This window comes from Gadus chalcogrammus, chromosome 9, assembly GCF_026213295.1.
Source record: "Gadus chalcogrammus isolate NIFS_2021 chromosome 9, NIFS_Gcha_1.0, whole genome shotgun sequence".
NCBI lineage: Eukaryota > Metazoa > Chordata > Actinopteri > Gadiformes > Gadidae > Gadus > Gadus chalcogrammus.
Window position 1 is genome coordinate 10,693,668 of NC_079420.1, and position 17,952 is coordinate 10,711,619.

General features: G+C 44.1%; 1 protein-coding gene across 1 annotated transcript in view; it reads left to right on the forward strand.

Moving 5' to 3' along the window:
- smc1b (structural maintenance of chromosomes 1B) overlaps positions 1-17,952 on the forward strand; it is a 36,056-nt gene that overhangs the window by 8,310 nt on the left and 9,794 nt on the right. The window contains exons 7-18 of the mRNA XM_056598196.1: positions 2,676-2,816; positions 2,951-3,033; positions 3,843-4,050; positions 4,218-4,403; positions 8,408-8,596; positions 9,120-9,266; positions 10,106-10,243; positions 10,962-11,078; positions 11,276-11,382; positions 12,742-12,883; positions 16,491-16,636; positions 17,323-17,476. Of these exons, the coding sequence (XP_056454171.1) occupies positions 2,676-2,816; positions 2,951-3,033; positions 3,843-4,050; positions 4,218-4,403; positions 8,408-8,596; positions 9,120-9,266; positions 10,106-10,243; positions 10,962-11,078; positions 11,276-11,382; positions 12,742-12,883; positions 16,491-16,636; positions 17,323-17,476 (1,758 nt within the window). The remainder of the gene's footprint in view (positions 1-2,675; positions 2,817-2,950; positions 3,034-3,842; positions 4,051-4,217; positions 4,404-8,407; positions 8,597-9,119; positions 9,267-10,105; positions 10,244-10,961; positions 11,079-11,275; positions 11,383-12,741; positions 12,884-16,490; positions 16,637-17,322; positions 17,477-17,952) is intronic.

Here is a 17,952-nt window from a genome sequence, read left to right on the forward strand (position 1 = left end):
AAGTTGTGCGTTCACGTGATCAGCGCATTTTTAAAGGACAATTCCGGTATTAACAACATCATCAAGTATTGTAGCGAAATACAGTTTCTGTTGTGTTTTATTTGCCGTTCCGTAATCCCATTGAAACGGAAATCGGAACCGGACATGTTTATATTTGGTTGTAGTCTTTTCGCTCGGTTCTCCGGATCAACAGTAGGGCTAGAACCGAGTGAAAAGACTACAACCAACCTCCCTTGATATAATTGATTTAGCCTATTTCACAGATTTGAGTTGAAATTGACTTAAACTTTAAACACTTTTTGTAATTTATTAGACAAGTGTCTGGTTCCCATGAATATTGGCAAATTTCATTTAAGTTATAAAACCTTGGCAAGATATTTTGATTTGTGATCGTTATTGGGATTTATGATCCAAATTTTGATCAATTTTTCATAGATGCAAGTTGTAAAAGTAGCCTAAAACTAACACTGTTAGTAACTTGGGTTTGTTATGGATGCCCTATAACTTGTTGAAGAAACAATGTATTTCGAAGTTTTGGAAAATAAAGAAAGAAATAACTTTTTCATATTCACAGTGTTTACATGTTCTTCAGTATACAAAATCATCATAGAAACTTGTTTTTATACTAATATCGATATCGGTAAATATCGGTTATCGGCCGTAAGAGCAATTTTTATATCGGATATCGGTATCGGTCAAAATTTTCATATCGGTGCATCCCTAATATATATATATATATATATATATATATATATTAGGGGTGTAATGGAACACAAATGTCACGGTTCGGTACGTACCTCGGTTTTTAAGTCACGGTACGGTACGATACGGTACGGTTAATAGTTAAGGGGAATAAAAAAAAAAAAAAAAGCGGCAATGAAAACACAAATAAACTTTGTTATGGCGTTTCTGAATTCCCAGTGAGCTGGGTTTGTACAGCTCGCTTTTTTTTTTTCACAGCAACGGTGATAGTAACACCTGGATGGCGCCTTTTCAAATGCGTGTGCATGTTAAAGTGCTGTAAGAAGACACAGGGAGCCCTATCCATTGCCGGACAGCCTGTCGGAGACCCTCTCCCTAGCTTACGTGCACATCGAATATTTTTAACTGCGTCGAAACCATGGACCTATTGGTCGACGCAACGGAGACGGCAAGGGCTGTGATTGGTCCTCTAACAAAATCATTTCCTGAATCACTTCTTTGGTTTGACTTTGTACCTAATTACTTTGTACATTGTTTACTTTGCACCAGTACCAATAAAACACCAAATAAGATTTGAAAAGCTTTGGAAGTGTATTTACAACACTGCTTAAATGGTTTGTAACATACATACTGTATAAGATATATCGGGCGGCCAATTGCATTGCGTATCCGACATCCCGACGGAGAGCTGCTGAAGGGATTACGGAGTCGGAGTAGCCGACTCGCCGAGCACAGCAGGGCCGAGAAAAAAAATAAAATAATAGTTTCACTTCTGACACCAATTTAGTGACCTCGCCGGTGACATAATGATGTCGAGTCATTAGTAGTTGAAGGTAGTTTTAATGAACCAAAACCAGGTCACTGAAACCCGTAACGTCATAACCAACGGCAGAAAACCGACCCAAAATAAACCCAGGTTACCCCGGCAACCCCCAACACGGTCTCACTCGCGTGCAGGCCCCCACCCTCCTGTTCTTCCAAGGCCCTCCCCCAGCTGACCTAATGATTCGCCCCCACGCTGATTGACAAGAAGAACATTACAATACATGCACATAGAACAACTGGCATAACGGACAACGAAATATAATGGAACACATAACACGCAAACTATTTAACTGTCCCAGGGTCGCTACATTACTTTGGCTAAACGGTCCGGGTGGAACTCCGACTTCAAGTTTTAAATTCCGTATGGCAAAACAAGCCTTAACATTCACCATATTAACGCTATGTACGCCACATTTACGAACCGCGGTAAACCTCTGTAACCGCACCGAAGTGACTGTACCGTGACGGTTCGGTACAAATACGTGTACCGTTACACCCCTAATATATATATAGTTATGTTGAGATGTGCCAGGAAGTTGTAGATATAACTACTGTATAGTTATGTTGATATGGCAGGCTTCAGGTCCCTTTACTCCTCCACCTGGCACAGCTGTAGATATAACTGGAATGCGTTTCGTCCTAATCAACTGCAAGAGTGTGCTTGCTAAAATGCTAACGTCAAAGCTAATGTCAGGGCTAACATCAGCGCTAACGTCAACACTAGCATCACCGATGCCTGAACGTCGTAAAAAGTAGTCAAAAAGTCGGCGGGAAAAAAATTACAATCCTGCAACATTGCCTGCACGTCCTCCACGCTCTTACCTCAGCGTAAATCAATGAGACCAGCTGAAAACGAAGCCGATATGAAACTTAAACTGTGATTCTGAAAAAAGTATAAAGGTAATCGAAATTCAGTTTTCGGATTATTGAAGATACAAGTGTGTTGATTTGTAAAATGGTTTGAACAAAGGTTACCGTTGAAAATTGACCAAGTTAAGATGTCTGAAGTAGTTGAAGTGTCAGAGAAGGCGGACAAAAAACTGATTAGGGGAATAAAGAAATCTTAAGAACAGTAGATGTGCCTGCAATGGCAACCACACTAAGGACATACATGTGTATAGTTATGTTGAGATGTTCTTCTGGGCCAGGTGGCGCAGTACAGGCATCTGAAGGAGCTGGCTAGGACGCAGGGGGCCCTCCTCTGCCAGCAGACAGAGAAGCTCAGCTTGGAGCTGAAAGCGAACCACGATAAGATCAACCTGGACCAGAGCAAGCAGAAGAAAGTGGAGGTTCGCTCAAAAGCACAGTTTCTCTTTGTCTTAATACATACTTCTTGAGAAATGTGTCTTGTAAGACACCCGTGACAGCAAAGTATTGTATGCAATCGAGTATGATCATGTAATGTGTGACGTTGTGGTCGCAGGCTGGCATCAGGAACCAGCAGAGCCAGATGGAGGATTTGACCCACAGGGCAGAGAAGCTGGAGGAGTACACCAATGGCTGCAAGTATGAAACTCATAGGATGCCCATGTCAATAGCCCAAGAAATCAACATGCATTTCAGGGGGACCAAAGAGATACTGCACTGATCAAAGTACCTGTCCCCATAAGTCCCTTTATAATTTTTTTTATTTAAAGAACAAACAAACATTGGGGCTTACTTAACGATGCTGAGGTTTAAGATTTCAGACCTTTCATTTGGCTGTAATTTGTTAGAAGAGACATAGTTATCCGTCTGCTGTTAGTGAATGAAATGCACTGTGAGATCACCTGTTGTGATTGACTGTGCTTGTCACCATACAGACGATTCAGATGTTTTTTGATTTCATTCATTCAAGCCTGAGCTCAGCTAACATGCTCAGCTCCACCAGATCTTTAACATGAATGGTCCTGATGGTCTTTTCCATCAGTGCAGCACTTGTCTGTTAAGGTTTTGATGTTTTGTGTATGTAGGTCCCTTGTTAGATCTAACATGAACCCACGTCTCCTCGTCAAGGATATGTCTTCTATAATCAACAGTTTGTTTCCCTATAATTAATATCTAAAGTAATTTCTTCATCTTAAGCCACATATCATGTTGTATTTGGTTATTACAATGCACATACAAAAAGAAAACCTGTAATTGTTCGACTCTAAATAATTTGTGTGACTCGGGGTTGTCATGACGACAAACCGACCAGTTGATTTTTGGGTACTGCCCTAGAACTCTTTGAACCAGACACCCAAAGCTGTATGACAGTTTCAGAACAGATGTATTAACCATAACATCATTTAAAATCGTACCTGTTCCTGCCTGGGTGCTTGCCATGGGTCCAGCGTGACCCTGAACCAGTACGCCCAGCTGGAGAGCAGCCTGAGCGAGGAGCTGGAGCATGGCCGCCAGCGGAGCAAGGAGGTGGAGGAGGAGCTGGGTGCGGTGCTGGAGGAGCTGGGCCATGCCCGACTGGACCACCATGAGACCTGGCGCCAGCAGCAACGCAAGGAGGTTCTGGGGAACCTCTTACGACTTTACCCCGACACTGTGGTGAGGAGAGAGAGGCCTTTCAATTTATATTATGAATCAAATAACATGTTACATATTATCAGAGGCATTTGTTCCTCAATATGAACTTGAATTTCCTGTCTGGGATCCTGAAAGCTCCGTCTTATCCTGTGAACAAAGCACCTGTCAAGCAGAGGTTTCTCCCCCAGTACGGCCGCCTGGTGGATCTGTGCAGCCCCATCCACCGGAAGTACCAGCTGGCCGCCACCAAGGTGTTCGGTCGCTACCTGAACGCCATCGTGGTGGCTTCGGAGAAGGCAGCCCGCAGCTGCATCCATTACCTGAAAGAGGAGCGTGTCGAGGCCGAGACCTTCCTGCCCATCGACTACCTGTCTGTGAGTGACACAGTCACTGTCAGTGAATCAGTCAGTGTTAGCCCTTTAACCAAACAAGCTCTGGTCCCTGAACCGGTTCCGTTCAGGATTCTTGGAAGCATGGTGCTATCGCAAACCGGCATGTGTTGCCGACAGTTTTGAACATTTTGTAATAAAGGATGATTCATGAACAGGGGTTGCACAATCCACACTGGAAGTAAACAGTGGTAGCAGGCTCTTCTGTCCCTTCCTCTCATTCCAGCCTGTAGTATACGACACGATAGGGCTGGGCGATATGGACCAAAAGTCATATCTCGATATCTTCAAGCAGAATATCGATATAAGATAAATATCGATATTTGTCGAGGGGGGGGTTGCTCCGTGCGCAGATTTGATATGACTATTTCTACCGTTCGGAATTGAATACAGTTTGATGGTTGAATAAACCATGGACTAGACACTGCATCCGCCTCGTATTAGATAACATTATAATATATAACATCACGGCCAAAAGCTTTGTGCGCCTCCGAAATATTATGAACCGTAACGACTGCGTGGGGGGGGCGGACATGACATGCTATTTTATGTATTCTTTAATATAGGTATTAGTGGGCAACTAACACAGTATTCAAAGACGTTCCCGAAATTCTGCCGTGCAGCCACGGTAGAACACACGGGAGGCATGTCGCAGTTCATGTACTTCAGCGAGTCAAAGCCAAAGTTCCTTTCCCCCAATTCCTTCTCAACTATGGCTCAGATAACCCCCAATACAGTCTCGTTGTGGAAATACAAGAGACGTCAAAGAACCGACAAGAAACACTTGCGTTACAGTGTGTGTGTTCACACACACATGTGGCGCTCGCACGGTCGTGTATCATTGGCGGGCCAACGTCTCTGGGCGGGCCAGGCAGAGTAAGGGGAGGAGCTTAGATGCTTTGTGACAGACCAGACATTCCAAATCAGCGCGCTTGAGCCTCCGTTTTTTCAAAGGCGAGCAGAACAGCTAGTGCTCGTTTTATACCAAACGCAAGTTTTAGCCACTGGGGAACCAAAGGCAGGCTAGGGGAACTCATATTTATGTTAGAAAACCTCATAAAGTGAGATTTTCATGTCATGGGACCTTTAATGTTTTATGTTTGGGTCTCGCGGAGTGAGAAACCTTGAAGTTACTGTGGAGTTACCATTATTACTATACCTACCTACCGTTTCGATTTACAATTAATATTCCTACCGTTCAGAAATGAATACAGTTTGATGGTTGAATAAACCGTGGACTAGACACTGCCTCCGCCTCGTATTTGAGAACATTATAATATATAATATCACGGCCAAAAGCTGTGTGCACCTCCGGAATATTATGGACAGAATTGCAACCCTTTGGTTGCGACAGTTTTTAAGCACACTCCACAAATTACGTGATTTTGTAATTCGTCAGACAACTTATATCCAAACCATTTCCATACTATGGAGCCGTTGGTCTTTCGCTTGCAAACAAGCTCCTCGGAGCTGCATGCGCAGGCGGACTCCATAGCTGTGTTCGAAATCGTTCCCTATCACGGATATAGTGCACTATATAGGGTGCTCGCCATTTTGTAGTGGTGTTCGAATTCTCAGTGGTTAATTTCATGCACAATATAATGCACTTAAAATACCCAATGAATAGTGAACGATTTCGAACACGGCTCATGTTTCAAAAAGTGACGTGAGTCAGTGGAGGAGGGGGGGGGGGGGGCAGGCAGAGACTGTTTGAGCCGGAGGCAGAGCGGGAGAGACATAAGCAGAGTTACGAAATAGCAGGCGGCAGGCGCGGTTCAAAACTGGTGTTATTTGGAACAAATGTGCTGTAATTTCAACGCAAATTAAATTATATCGATATTGACGATATGGTCTCGTTTCATATAGCGTTTGAAAAAATATCGATATATTTTAAATATCGATATATCGCCCAGCCCTACGACACGCCCATCGATGTTCTCTCTTCAGGTCGATGAAACCTGATGTTTTTGAACTCCAGATGGGAACCAACTTTACGGGATCCCAACCAATTAAATATTGGTCAAAATTCTCTGAACTCTTGGTTTCATAGTATTAAAGAAAGTGTAAAAATTAGGGATTGGCATAATTAATCGATGCTCGATAATCGATCATTAAGAAATGCGTCGATCAATTTATATTGTTATCGATCAAAAGGACGTTGTGTTGCATTCTGTGAGTCTTGAAGCATTTAATTGAATATCACTATGTGGGAGAAATACCACCCTGCCGACTGGTGGAAAGTGAATGGAAGAAGGTTCCTGTCAAAGTTAGCGCGACAATACCTCTGCATCCCCGCAACTTCGGTCCCGTCAGAGCTGGTGTTTTCTGCTGCTGGACTGACAGTTACAAGGCTGCGTTCGCGTCTGACCCGCGAGCATGTTAACATGCTTATATTCCTAAACAAAAATATGTAGGCTGGAGTTATGCTATGGACAGTAGGGACAGTCACCACCGTATGTGAGTCGCTCTTTTTTTTCTTAATGTGTTGTCTCTCGCTCCGCTTTTCTTTCGGCTTGGTGGCTCTTGGAGTCGTTACATTTTGCCAAAACTGTGATATTTAAGCAACAAGTTCAGCCTTATATATGTTCAATAAGGTATTGCTTTAGATAGACTAGTTCATGCAATTGTTTGTAAATGGGTGTCTCATCTTTTTGTTGCGAGCCTTTTCCGCGCGCCGGCTGCAGCCTATAGGCATTATATGTTGGCCTTTTCCCCCCCGTTTTTTCAAAACAGTTATACCGTTTAATGCCCACTTTTAGCCTACTGCCTTTGTTTGATTATTGTTGTCCGATAAGTTGGCTACTTATTGTAATTGGAATAGGCTACAGATTTAGTCTTGTTGAATCGTTTCCAAACCTTTAAGAGCGCCTGTAGGCGCATTGTTCGGACTTCACGAGCGCCGCATAGGCCTATAACCTATAATGCCTGCATTTATTATTTTAAAACTGTTAAACAGTTGTAGGTCTTCAAGTTAACTGTATTGTATTAATGTTGGCCCATACATTATTGTTGGAATAAAGATTTCATTGATAAAAACATGCTGCATTTTCTACCAACGGGAATTTCAATATAGCCTAGAAAAAAGTTAATGATTAATCGATAATTGATCGATAACTCTAGCGATGCTCGATCAAGGAAATTTCTTCAAATGCCCATCCCTAGTAAAAATGTATAAAAAAAAAATAATAATAAAAAAAAAACAGACAGCAGGGAGGTCAGTAATTATTTTGTGCCACTATCTATTATCTTTTGGAGTATTCTAAGATAAGATAAGACTTTATTGATTCCAGGTAGGATTTTTCTTTTTTCTGATTGAAGTCTAAGGAGAATTTCTCACACATTCAGAAAATCTTTCGGAAACGAGCAGTGGGATACTATTGTATTCCGTGCTTTTATTTCTGAATCTTTGGATGAGGATTTCATTGGTACTAGGACTGATATTACATTTCTTAGCAATACCAATGTGTAATTTCCCGTCAACATCAACAGTGATCGTTTACACAAATTAAATGGCATAAAATGTAATTTAAATCGTTTGTGTATCCCCACTGCATCACAGACATATTAGTACTGGATCCCTGATTACAGTTCACCCAGTGCTCCTCAGATGGTCCCCCCGAGGGGACACCTGCTTGTACCTGAGGCTGTTGTGGTTGTGTTCTGATCACCTGCCTGTACCTGAGGCAGTTATGGTTGTGTTCTGATCACCTGCCTGTACCTGAGGCTGTTGTGGTTGTGTTCTGATCACCTGCCTGTACCTAAAGCTATTGTGGTTGTGTTGTGATCACCTGCCTGTACCTGAGGCTGTTGTGGTTGTGTTGTGATCACCTGCCTGTACCTGAAGCTGTTGTGGTTGTGTTGTGATCACCTGCCTGTACCCGAGGCTGATATGGTTGTGTTGTGATCACCTGCCTGTACCTGAGGCTGTTGTGGTTGTGTTCTGATCACCTACCTGTACCTGAGGCTGTTATGGTTGTGTTGTGATCCAGGTGGCCCCCCTGAACGAGCGGCTGAGGGAGCTGAGGGGGGCTAAGATGGTGGTTGACGTGGTGCGGTGTAACTCTGGGGCCATCCCCGGGCTCAAGAAGGCGCTGCAGTTCGTCTGCGGCAACGCAGTGGTGTGTGAGACCCTCAGGGACGCCCGTAGCGTGGCCTTCGATGGGCCCCAGCGCATCAAGGTGAGGCCCCGCCGAGGGTTTATGGACGACTACTGGACCGGGTTGTTCTTTTGTTCGTCTGCTAGGAGTGAAGAGGATTGCTTTGCATTTAAGGGCGTTCTCATGAACTCATTTTTAAGGGATGCTACTTCATTCAAAGGGATTATGAATTTTAGATATGTGTAATTAAGGAGCATTTAGGGGTTAGGGCAAGGAAGTCTACAGGTAGACTGAGAGCAACCTTTTGGCCGTGAATCAAACACCTGGGGATAGATCATCATCAGAGTGTCATGTAGAAAGCACTTAGATATGTGATTTCTACTGGTCGCACTACCACTCATTCAATACAATAAGTGCCTACTCTGCAGTATCTCCATTTCTTTTCAAACTACACCGCTGTAGCGTTTCTTTGGTCGCCACTCCAAATTTTGAGTGTGGTTTTTAATTCATCTCAGCCTTACCTGTTTAGCCTTGTTAGATCAGAGCGTCTGCCCAACCACTAACAACATAAATACCAACACTTTAATGCTCTCACCTTGCGTAGACCGTCACTCTGGACGGCACCCTGTTCACCAAGTCAGGGGTCATCTCCGGGGGGTCCAGTGACCTGCGCACCAAGGCCCGCTGTTGGGACGAGAAGGCCGTGAAGACGCTGAAGGACCGCAAGGACCAGCTGACGGCCGAGTTGCGCGTGAGGCCATCCCTGAATTATATCACATCTACCATACAGACATGCAAACACCATGCTTTTTTGCGCGAGTCACTATTTTATCATACATTTTGGGGACCTGTGTGGTTCGTGGAGATCCGAAGGTTTTTTCTTTTTGGGGGGGGGGGGGGGGGATAACACCGCTGCCGTTACTTCTAAAAGAGTCGCCGCGTTACTATAATTGAAGCAGTTTTTTCATCAGACCAACTAGAGCTCTCTCTCTTTACTGTTCTTTCTTGGTTAGTCGGCACGAGACATTCGCATTAATGATAACGATTGGCAGAGTCAGAGTTAGTAGAGTGAGATATGTGATTGTGGAGTGTGTGTGGATGATGGCTGGTTTAAGCTGCCTCACCTGGCCCTAGTCTGATTGGACTCTGGGGCTGGGTGGGGCGGCACACCGGTTGCCATTGAGTAGTCAATGTGTAACAGGTTTAACCAGCCATCATCCCCACACACTCCACAGTAATATTCTGATGTCATGGTATATTGTATTTGTAGTTTGTATTTTATTTGTAGTACTGCACTACTTCCAACCTTCGTCCTCTCATGAACGTATCCCTGCCTCTATCATCCCATCACATATTGATTCAGTAGCGGAAGTCATTGCATTCACGTTTAAAATCACTTTTTAAAGTCGTTGGACAAATAATTATCAACTGTTAGAGCAGATGCTTACCAATTTAAGGCGTATTTATGGAGACTTAGATAATACACGGTGCTCACTTCTACTGGATTACAAAAAACTGCCAAATCCGTAAAGGTGCTAAAACAATGATATGAAACGTAAAGCAAAACCAATGTGTGCGGTCCTGTGACAGGGTTTGGTGAAGTCCAGAGCCAAGGAGTCTGAGCTGAAGGGGGTCCAAGTCCAGGCTCAGGGGGTCCAGATCCGTCTCAAGTACTCCAACAAAGAGCGAGAGTCCGTCCTCCATGGGAATATCCCTCACTGCCGGGCGGTACGATGCTCATGCTCCCAGCCGTGGACATGGAGACCTGAAGAGTTACTGGGCTGGTTACTGGGGCCTCCCATGACTAGTACTCAGATGCACCACACAACAAATACAGAAGATGATAATTATACCTTACATTTGGAGAAATATCACAACATTTGAACCACCTTCCCAAAAAAAAAAAAAAGATCATCCCATAAAAGGCTAGAAGCATTCTTAGCTAAGAAGCGGTAAGCTGCAGCTAGTGGTGCAACGGTTCACGGGTTACCCGTGATCCGTACGGATAAACCCTCAAGGTTCGGGATGCTAGTGTTCAGTGGTTCAGTATGTGAGGGTTAGGGATTATTTACTATCCATTTTAAAAAGAAGAAGGAATAATGCCTCAGATTGCACATTTTTAAAATATTTACCATGCTTAAAGGAAGCAGGATTATTACCTAATTTTTCACTTTATTTTGTTTTTACACATTTGAAGATTTTATTTAAAGTCGCATTAGTCTTGTTATCTTTATTGTTGTTGTTGATCCGAAAATGATCCGACCCGTTACTCAAAAACCGTGACACGATCCGAACCGTGAGTTTTGTGATCCGTTGCACCCCTACTAGCAGCCATATTGGTTCTAAGCGGTAGCCTAGTGGTCATATTGGTTCTAAGCGGTAGGTTAGCGGCCCCTTAAGAGGTGGCTGCATGGTGAAACTGAACACAGCTAGTTTTGCTTTGCAGGAGGTCTCTAGCTTGGAGTGTGAGCTGGTCAACCTTAAAACTGAGATTCAAGTGCAGCAGGAGAACATGGAGGTGAAGGAGGTGGTGATGAAGGAGATGAAAGATAAGATGGAACAGGTAGCTGCTATATGATATATAAATATAACCCCATGCTCTCATCAAAGCTTAGCTTGTACACCGCCAAGGCAGTTGTAGGGAGTAGGTTCAGGGTTGAGAGGAGGCTTTTGTGTGACGGACGTCCCTGATAGGCTAAGCCGTCTGTTCTGAATGTCGGTGATTGGTGTGTTGACTGCATTCTTTGGTTCCTTCCCAAGCTGGAGGACCAGGTGTTCGAGGACTTCTGTGCACAGATTGGAGTGGAGAACATCAGGCAGTACGAACAAGGGCACCTGAAGCACCAGTCGGAGCTGGACAGGAAACGGTACTTCCATCTTCTTCTCAAACATCTGCTATCCCCTTCCATCTCCTTCCAGCTCCTCAACTTAGGGTCGCGAGGCCGTAGGGCAACCCTTTGAGTACCTCCAAAGGGAGAGGGTTCGTAGAGGGGTAGGTGCAGTAGGGAGCAGTGGCGGCTGGAGGTTTTTAAAGTGAGGGAGGAAGGACTGCGCGCTTGGTTGCCATTGGCCTGCTTGCACTGTTAAGTGGCGTATGCTAGCATAACAATGTGAGACTCAAGTTGTTTCAGGGTGTTTTGGGGAACTACAAAATAGCAGGGAGGGATAATTAGGTGAATTGATACAAATCCACCATTGGGCAGCATTGTGCTTTGAAAGCTGGTGGGCTACATGTCTTGGACTACAAGGGCAGAAGGAAAGGATGCAAAGCCAATTAGTCAAATCAGGCCTACTCTTGATTTGTAAAACTAAATAATAAAATCTGGGCCTATCATTGGGCCTATTTTTGCCCTCAATGACTGAAGCTATTGGTTGTAATTTGGCAATGTTTATTTTCAGCTACAATAGTTTTAAGAAAAATGAAGACAAATCCAAAAGTGATGCCATTTAAAATGCATCATGCTCTGAATCATTCACTGACATCCTTTCCACAATATCAAACAGAACGAACCCTAACAAACAATTAAAAGAACAACAAGAACATTATTTCACAACTATTCACACGGGCTGTAAGCCTAACATTGTTTGAGGCAAATGAGGATGTTAATGAGTGTTTCAGAATGTTGGTCATGGTGTTAAGCCAATTAAGATTGAGGGATTTCATTTATAGATCAAGTCAACCCTCCTCGCGGGCTCCGCATCTCAGCCGCAGGCGACCAACCGCAGGCAACGGAAACATTGCTCTGTTAGTCAATATAGGTGAACAGAGTCGCACTGTACCACAGTGACCAGTAGCTCACCGCTCGGTGGAATCGAGGCATACGACTGAGCGGGTTCGTTGGTTCTCGTAGCCTAGACGTGAGGGAGTAACCCCTCCCTCAGGGCTCCTGTTTATTGGTTCATAGCGCAGCCAGGGCTCAAGCCTATTCGTGAATAGACGTAGGCGGGATCCAGATCCTTTTCTTAGTCACACCCACTCAGAGGAGGACTTTCCTCCTCCCTCTCTATGACCGGGAATTCTGAGAAAAGTGTGGCTAAAGTGCAAATTCACTGATAGCTGATGATCACAAGGTTAACGAGTAGGCGAATCACTACATCTCTTTCTCTCTCTCTCTCTCTCTCTCTCTCTCTCTCTCTCTCTCTCTCTCTCCCCATCCCAAACTCTTTTACTCTACCTCTCGCCACCATCCCTTCCTCTCTACCTCTCTCTACCCTCCCAACTCCAGGCTGGAGTTTGAGGGCCAACGGGGCCGGCTGGCTGCCCAGCTTGAGTATGAGGAGGAGCAGGCAGAGCAGCAGCAGACGAAGCTCAGCCAGCTGAAGGAGACCATGGCTAAGGAGGAGCTCACTGTGGCCCAGCAGGCCAAGGTAAACACACACCAACGTAGCTAATGGGCACTGTCAGGCACCACGGCGTAAACCACGGCCACGTGCGGCCTAGTGCTTAAATTACTTATTTTGTAGCTGCTCAAATTTTAAATGTTTGTCTAGCTCTTTCTCAGCCTCACTTGTAAGTCTCTAGATGAAAGCGTCTGACTCCCCTTAGGAGGTGGGTAGAATTGTGGCTCTGACAGTGACTCCCCACAGGAGGAGAGTAACTGTGTCTCTGGGCGCACTCACACTAGGCCATCTGTAACGTACTCAAGTACGTTTGCCCCCTAAAGTCTAGATTTTTTGGCTAGGGTGAGCACACCATCCGTACTCAAGTACAGTTCTATTCTGTGGCCTGGGTACACTTCGGAGAGGTGTGCTCAGGCCACGGTACAGATGCTAATGAGCCGACACGCGCACACGCATGAATACGCAACCTGAGCTGGATGACGTATAGTCCATGCAACCCTTCTACCCCATTAAACAATAAACATGGAGGCAAGCGGAGCACGAGTGCACGAGTAAACCTCTTCAACTAATTTGCATAATGCTTATATATTTTTATAAATGAAGAAATAACAAGCATGCAAGAATCAGTTCACATCTGAGTGTAGGCTACAAACGCGATTAACTATATACAAGTGCAAAAAGGCCAACATAATCTTTATTTTGCCAACCACTTGTTTTTCATCCAGACAAAAGCCTCGTAAGGACAGTTCCTCTGCGTCTCTCTCGTTGATCGCACCATCTTTGTTTAATGCATGATCACGTGATCAGCAGCTCGCGGATTTCACTTTCTCTCCAGTTAGAACTGCTTATGATGATATCGCTGCGTTGTCTCTAGGGATGTAACAATATACCGTAAATCGGTACGTTACATGAACGTTTTTTCATGTAATACCGTGTTGCGGTATAGCCGCGAGATTGCATGGTAAATGCGCAATGTCATTGTGGGGAGTCTGGTGAGCGACATTGTCATTAAAACGTTGCACTCAACTCAACACTGTATGCCCACACCACACAAAATAATAAAGCATTGACACAACACTAGGGCTTTGACTTCGAACTTCGTATTTCGAACGCAAAATTCGAACGAATATTAGGCAGCCCTTAATATTCGAACCTGTTATGGGCAGGCCAAGAGGGAGCGACGTCGGAGAACCCGACGCAGTCTATTCATAATATTGTAATGACCACGGAAGAGGCAGTGAATGAAGTATTGATTAGACAGCGATTTATCAGGAACCCAATAAACCGTTGGAACACGCAAGACCGGTAACCATAACAACGCCGGTAAACAAACCTCGCAAAACCCAATCCAGGGCTGAATCCGAATACTCATACTTATAGTATGCAATTTTGTAGTACGCCACAAATATAGCGCGTCCGAATGCTCAGTACGCATTGTGTAGTACTGAAAACGTTAAAGAATGCGTACTACCGCCACAGTATACAACGGTAGGTCACTACGCTATCCCACAATGCAACCGGAGTCTGGTAACGAACGAAGAAGAGATGGCTGACCCGACACTACCAACAGCGGCTTAGAAAGACGTCGTAGAAAGCGGCGAAAAAAGAGTCATTAAAAAGAGTAAAAATGTAAAGTAAGTCATTAAGACGGAAAACAGGTAACTTATCAAGGTAATTTTGCCGGCATCTGAGGGGAGATACGTCATCTCCAAACATCCGGTGGAGTTTCGGCGGTGTTCGGATGCGTTCAGAAGCGTTCTACGCATAGCTGTAGACCGTACTACACTTGATAGTGTAGTACGGTCTTCAGCTATGCGTAGAACGCTTCTGTTCAGTAGACACTCAACAGAAATAGTATGTAATAAGTATTCGGATTCAGCCCAGGTCTTACTGAAGGCATTTAATGGTCAAAATATTATTAATAAATATTCGAATATATTCAAATTTTAATATTAATAACCAAACAAACTTCGAATATGATTTTTGGGCAAAAGTCAAAGCCCTACACAACACCACTGAAATGTGACTCCTAACTTGACAATCAACGGTCCCCTCTCACGTGGACCTTTGATTGTACACAAACACTAACCAACTCAGTGTTGCACTGTCCGTTACGACAACATTATGCACACAGTAGCCAAGAAGAGAAAACGCTAGCAGAGATAAAAAGAGAAAGAATTGCGATTGAAACTAGCTTACATGTTGGAGCAGAAAGTGGTTCATCACGGGTCAGTAATTATGAATCCAGGCGAACAAGAAATTGCAGAAGGAGGGGACGCATCTCCTCTATTTAGTCCACCAAAACGGACCAGGTCGGCAGTGTGGGAATTTTTCGGCTATCTAAAGGATGAAGACGGCAAAGTTCTTGGAATGCCGACTTGCAAACGCTGCAAGAGAAAAGTGCCTTGCAAAGCGGCAAACACGTCCAACATGGCACATCATCTCCGTGAGAAACTTCCACAAGACCATGCCAAAATCGTCAAATCCACGTTAAGGTTGGCGAACATCCGTGACAGATGATATAAATATGTCATATGATCCTTAATATGTTCACCATAACTTTACGTTAGCTTGTGTACTACCGGCATTTTGCGCACAAGTATGGAATCATTACTAGGTCACACTTAGGTGACGCTGCCCACCTCCGATAGTGAGAGGGAGGGAGGGGTGAGAAGAGTGCACTGTAAAAACATACATTTTGAGGCAGATTTTTAAAAAAAATAATTAACAAATAAAAATATCGTAATCCTTTTTTTATTTCATTAAGTCAGAATGTATTAAGATAAAAACTGTTAAATAAAAATAGATTTGATAGTCCTTCAAGTGCGCCATCAAGCAACCAGCCTAATGTAAAATAATCCTTTGCCAAAGGAGCAAAATATGCTCCCAAATCAAAAGAGGCAAAGGAATTAGATGAAGCAGTGGCATTTTTTATTGCAAAGGACATGATGCCTTTCCAAGTGGTTGAAAGCCTGGATTTAAGCATTTGATGCAAAAGACGGCCCCACGCTACAAGCTGCCGTCTCGGGTTTACTTTTCGGATTCAGAGATTCCCCAGATGTTTGAAAAGGTACGTGCGACTGTTCAGAAAAAGGTGTCTGAGGGAGACCTGTGGAAGAGAAGAACCCTACATCAGTTTAACCATCCACTACATCTCCCCGGATTGGAAGCTGATGTCCCACTGCTTGGAAACAATGTATTTCCCGGAAGACCACACCCACGCCCACATTTTAGAAATGAGCGAAAGTATTCTCCAGGCTTGGAAAATACCAAAAGAGAAGATTGTCTGTTTCACAACAGATAATGCCTCCAACATGAGCAAGGCATTTGAATAGGACCAACATCCTTGGGTGTGGTTAGGGTGTTTTGGGCACAATCTAAATTTAGCCATCTCAAAAAAAGTTTATATCGTATCGTGATATCCTGATATTAATTTTGATATCGTATCGTATCGTACTAAAAATGTCATATTGTTACATCCCTAGTTGTCGCTGTGGAGACAGCACAGCAACACCCCTACCCCCTACCCACAGGAGGAGAGTAATCGTGTGTCTCTGACTCCCAGCAGGAAGAGAGTTCCAGAGTGTCTCTGACTCCACAAGAGGAGAGTAACCGTGTGTCTCTGACTCCACAGGAGGAGAAGAGGCTTCTGGGTGCGGTGGAGCAGGGCCAGAACAAACTCCTGGACTTCAAGAACCACCTGCTGGCCAAGGAGGTCCAGATTGGAGAGTCCAAGACCACCCTGGACAAGGCAACCAAGACCATGCAGGAAGCCAGCAGGTATCGTAGTTAGAAGATCAACTCACCTGATCTTCATTTAAATGCTCCCTGCCTCCTTCCATTCGTCAATAACTCCTAACAAAATCTTACAACAAACCGTTTTAGATTAGCTTTTTTTTCTCATCAAGTCATGTATAATAAATGTTTTAGTCTACCTCTCCAATGTTTCTCTTATTTAGATTTGTTTCAAATAATGTTTCAAATATTATAATTTCTAAAAAATTATAATAATAATTCAGGGGCTATTTAGTATACAACATAATGACCTGTATGGGTCAAAATGGGCTTAGACAGATCTTTTCAATTTCATGAGTAGAACTAAACGCACTCAATTTAAACAACCTGTGGCATCCCCTCCCTGCTGTTAGACCTCCCTGCTGTTTGACCTCTCGCTGTTTGACCTCCCGCTGTTTGACCTCCCGCTGTTTGACCTCCCTGCTGTTTGACATCTCGCTGTTTGACCTCTCGCTGTTTGACCTCTCGCTGTTTGACCTCCCGCTGTTTGACCTCCCTGCTGTTTGACCTCTCGCTGTTTGACCTCTCGCTGTTTGACCTCTCGCTGTTTGACCTCCCTGCTGTTTGACCTCCCTGCTGTTTGACCTCCCTGCTGTTTGACCTCCCTGTTGTTTGACCTCCCTTCTGTCGGTCCGCCCTGTTGTTTGACCTCCCTGACTGGCCTCCTGCAGGAAGCACACCAGGCAGCAGAGGGAGCTGGTGTCCATTGAGACGCTCCTGGAGCAGCATCGGATATTTAAACACAACATGCTGATTGACTGCAAGGTCCAGGCCCTGCCGCTGATTCTGCTCTCAGGAGACCTCGGTGATATCAGCCGCGTGCAGGTACCAACATCACAGCGCTCTCTAGTAGGGATCGACCGATACCGATTTTTTAGGGCCGATACCGATACCGATATTTTTTCATCAGCCTTAGCCTATACGCCGATACCAATTTTCTTGAGCCGATTTATTATTATTTTATTTTTTTAAAGAAACATTTATCGAACTTCAATATAAAAAACAATATTTAACAAATAGTAAAAACAGGTGAAGTAGAACAAGTAAGAACAAGTAGATGAACAATATTTAACAAATAGTAAAAACAGGTGAGGTAGAACAAGTAAGAACAAGTAGATGAACAATATTTAACAAATAGTAAAAACAGGTGAGGTAGAACAAGTAAAAAAAAAAAAACGGCGAAAATCAGCCGCGTATCGGCCGATACCGATACACGTAAAAAACGCGAATATCGGCCGATAATATCGGCCGACCGATATATCGGTCGATCCCTACTCTCTAGGACTGGCCATTCAACAAGA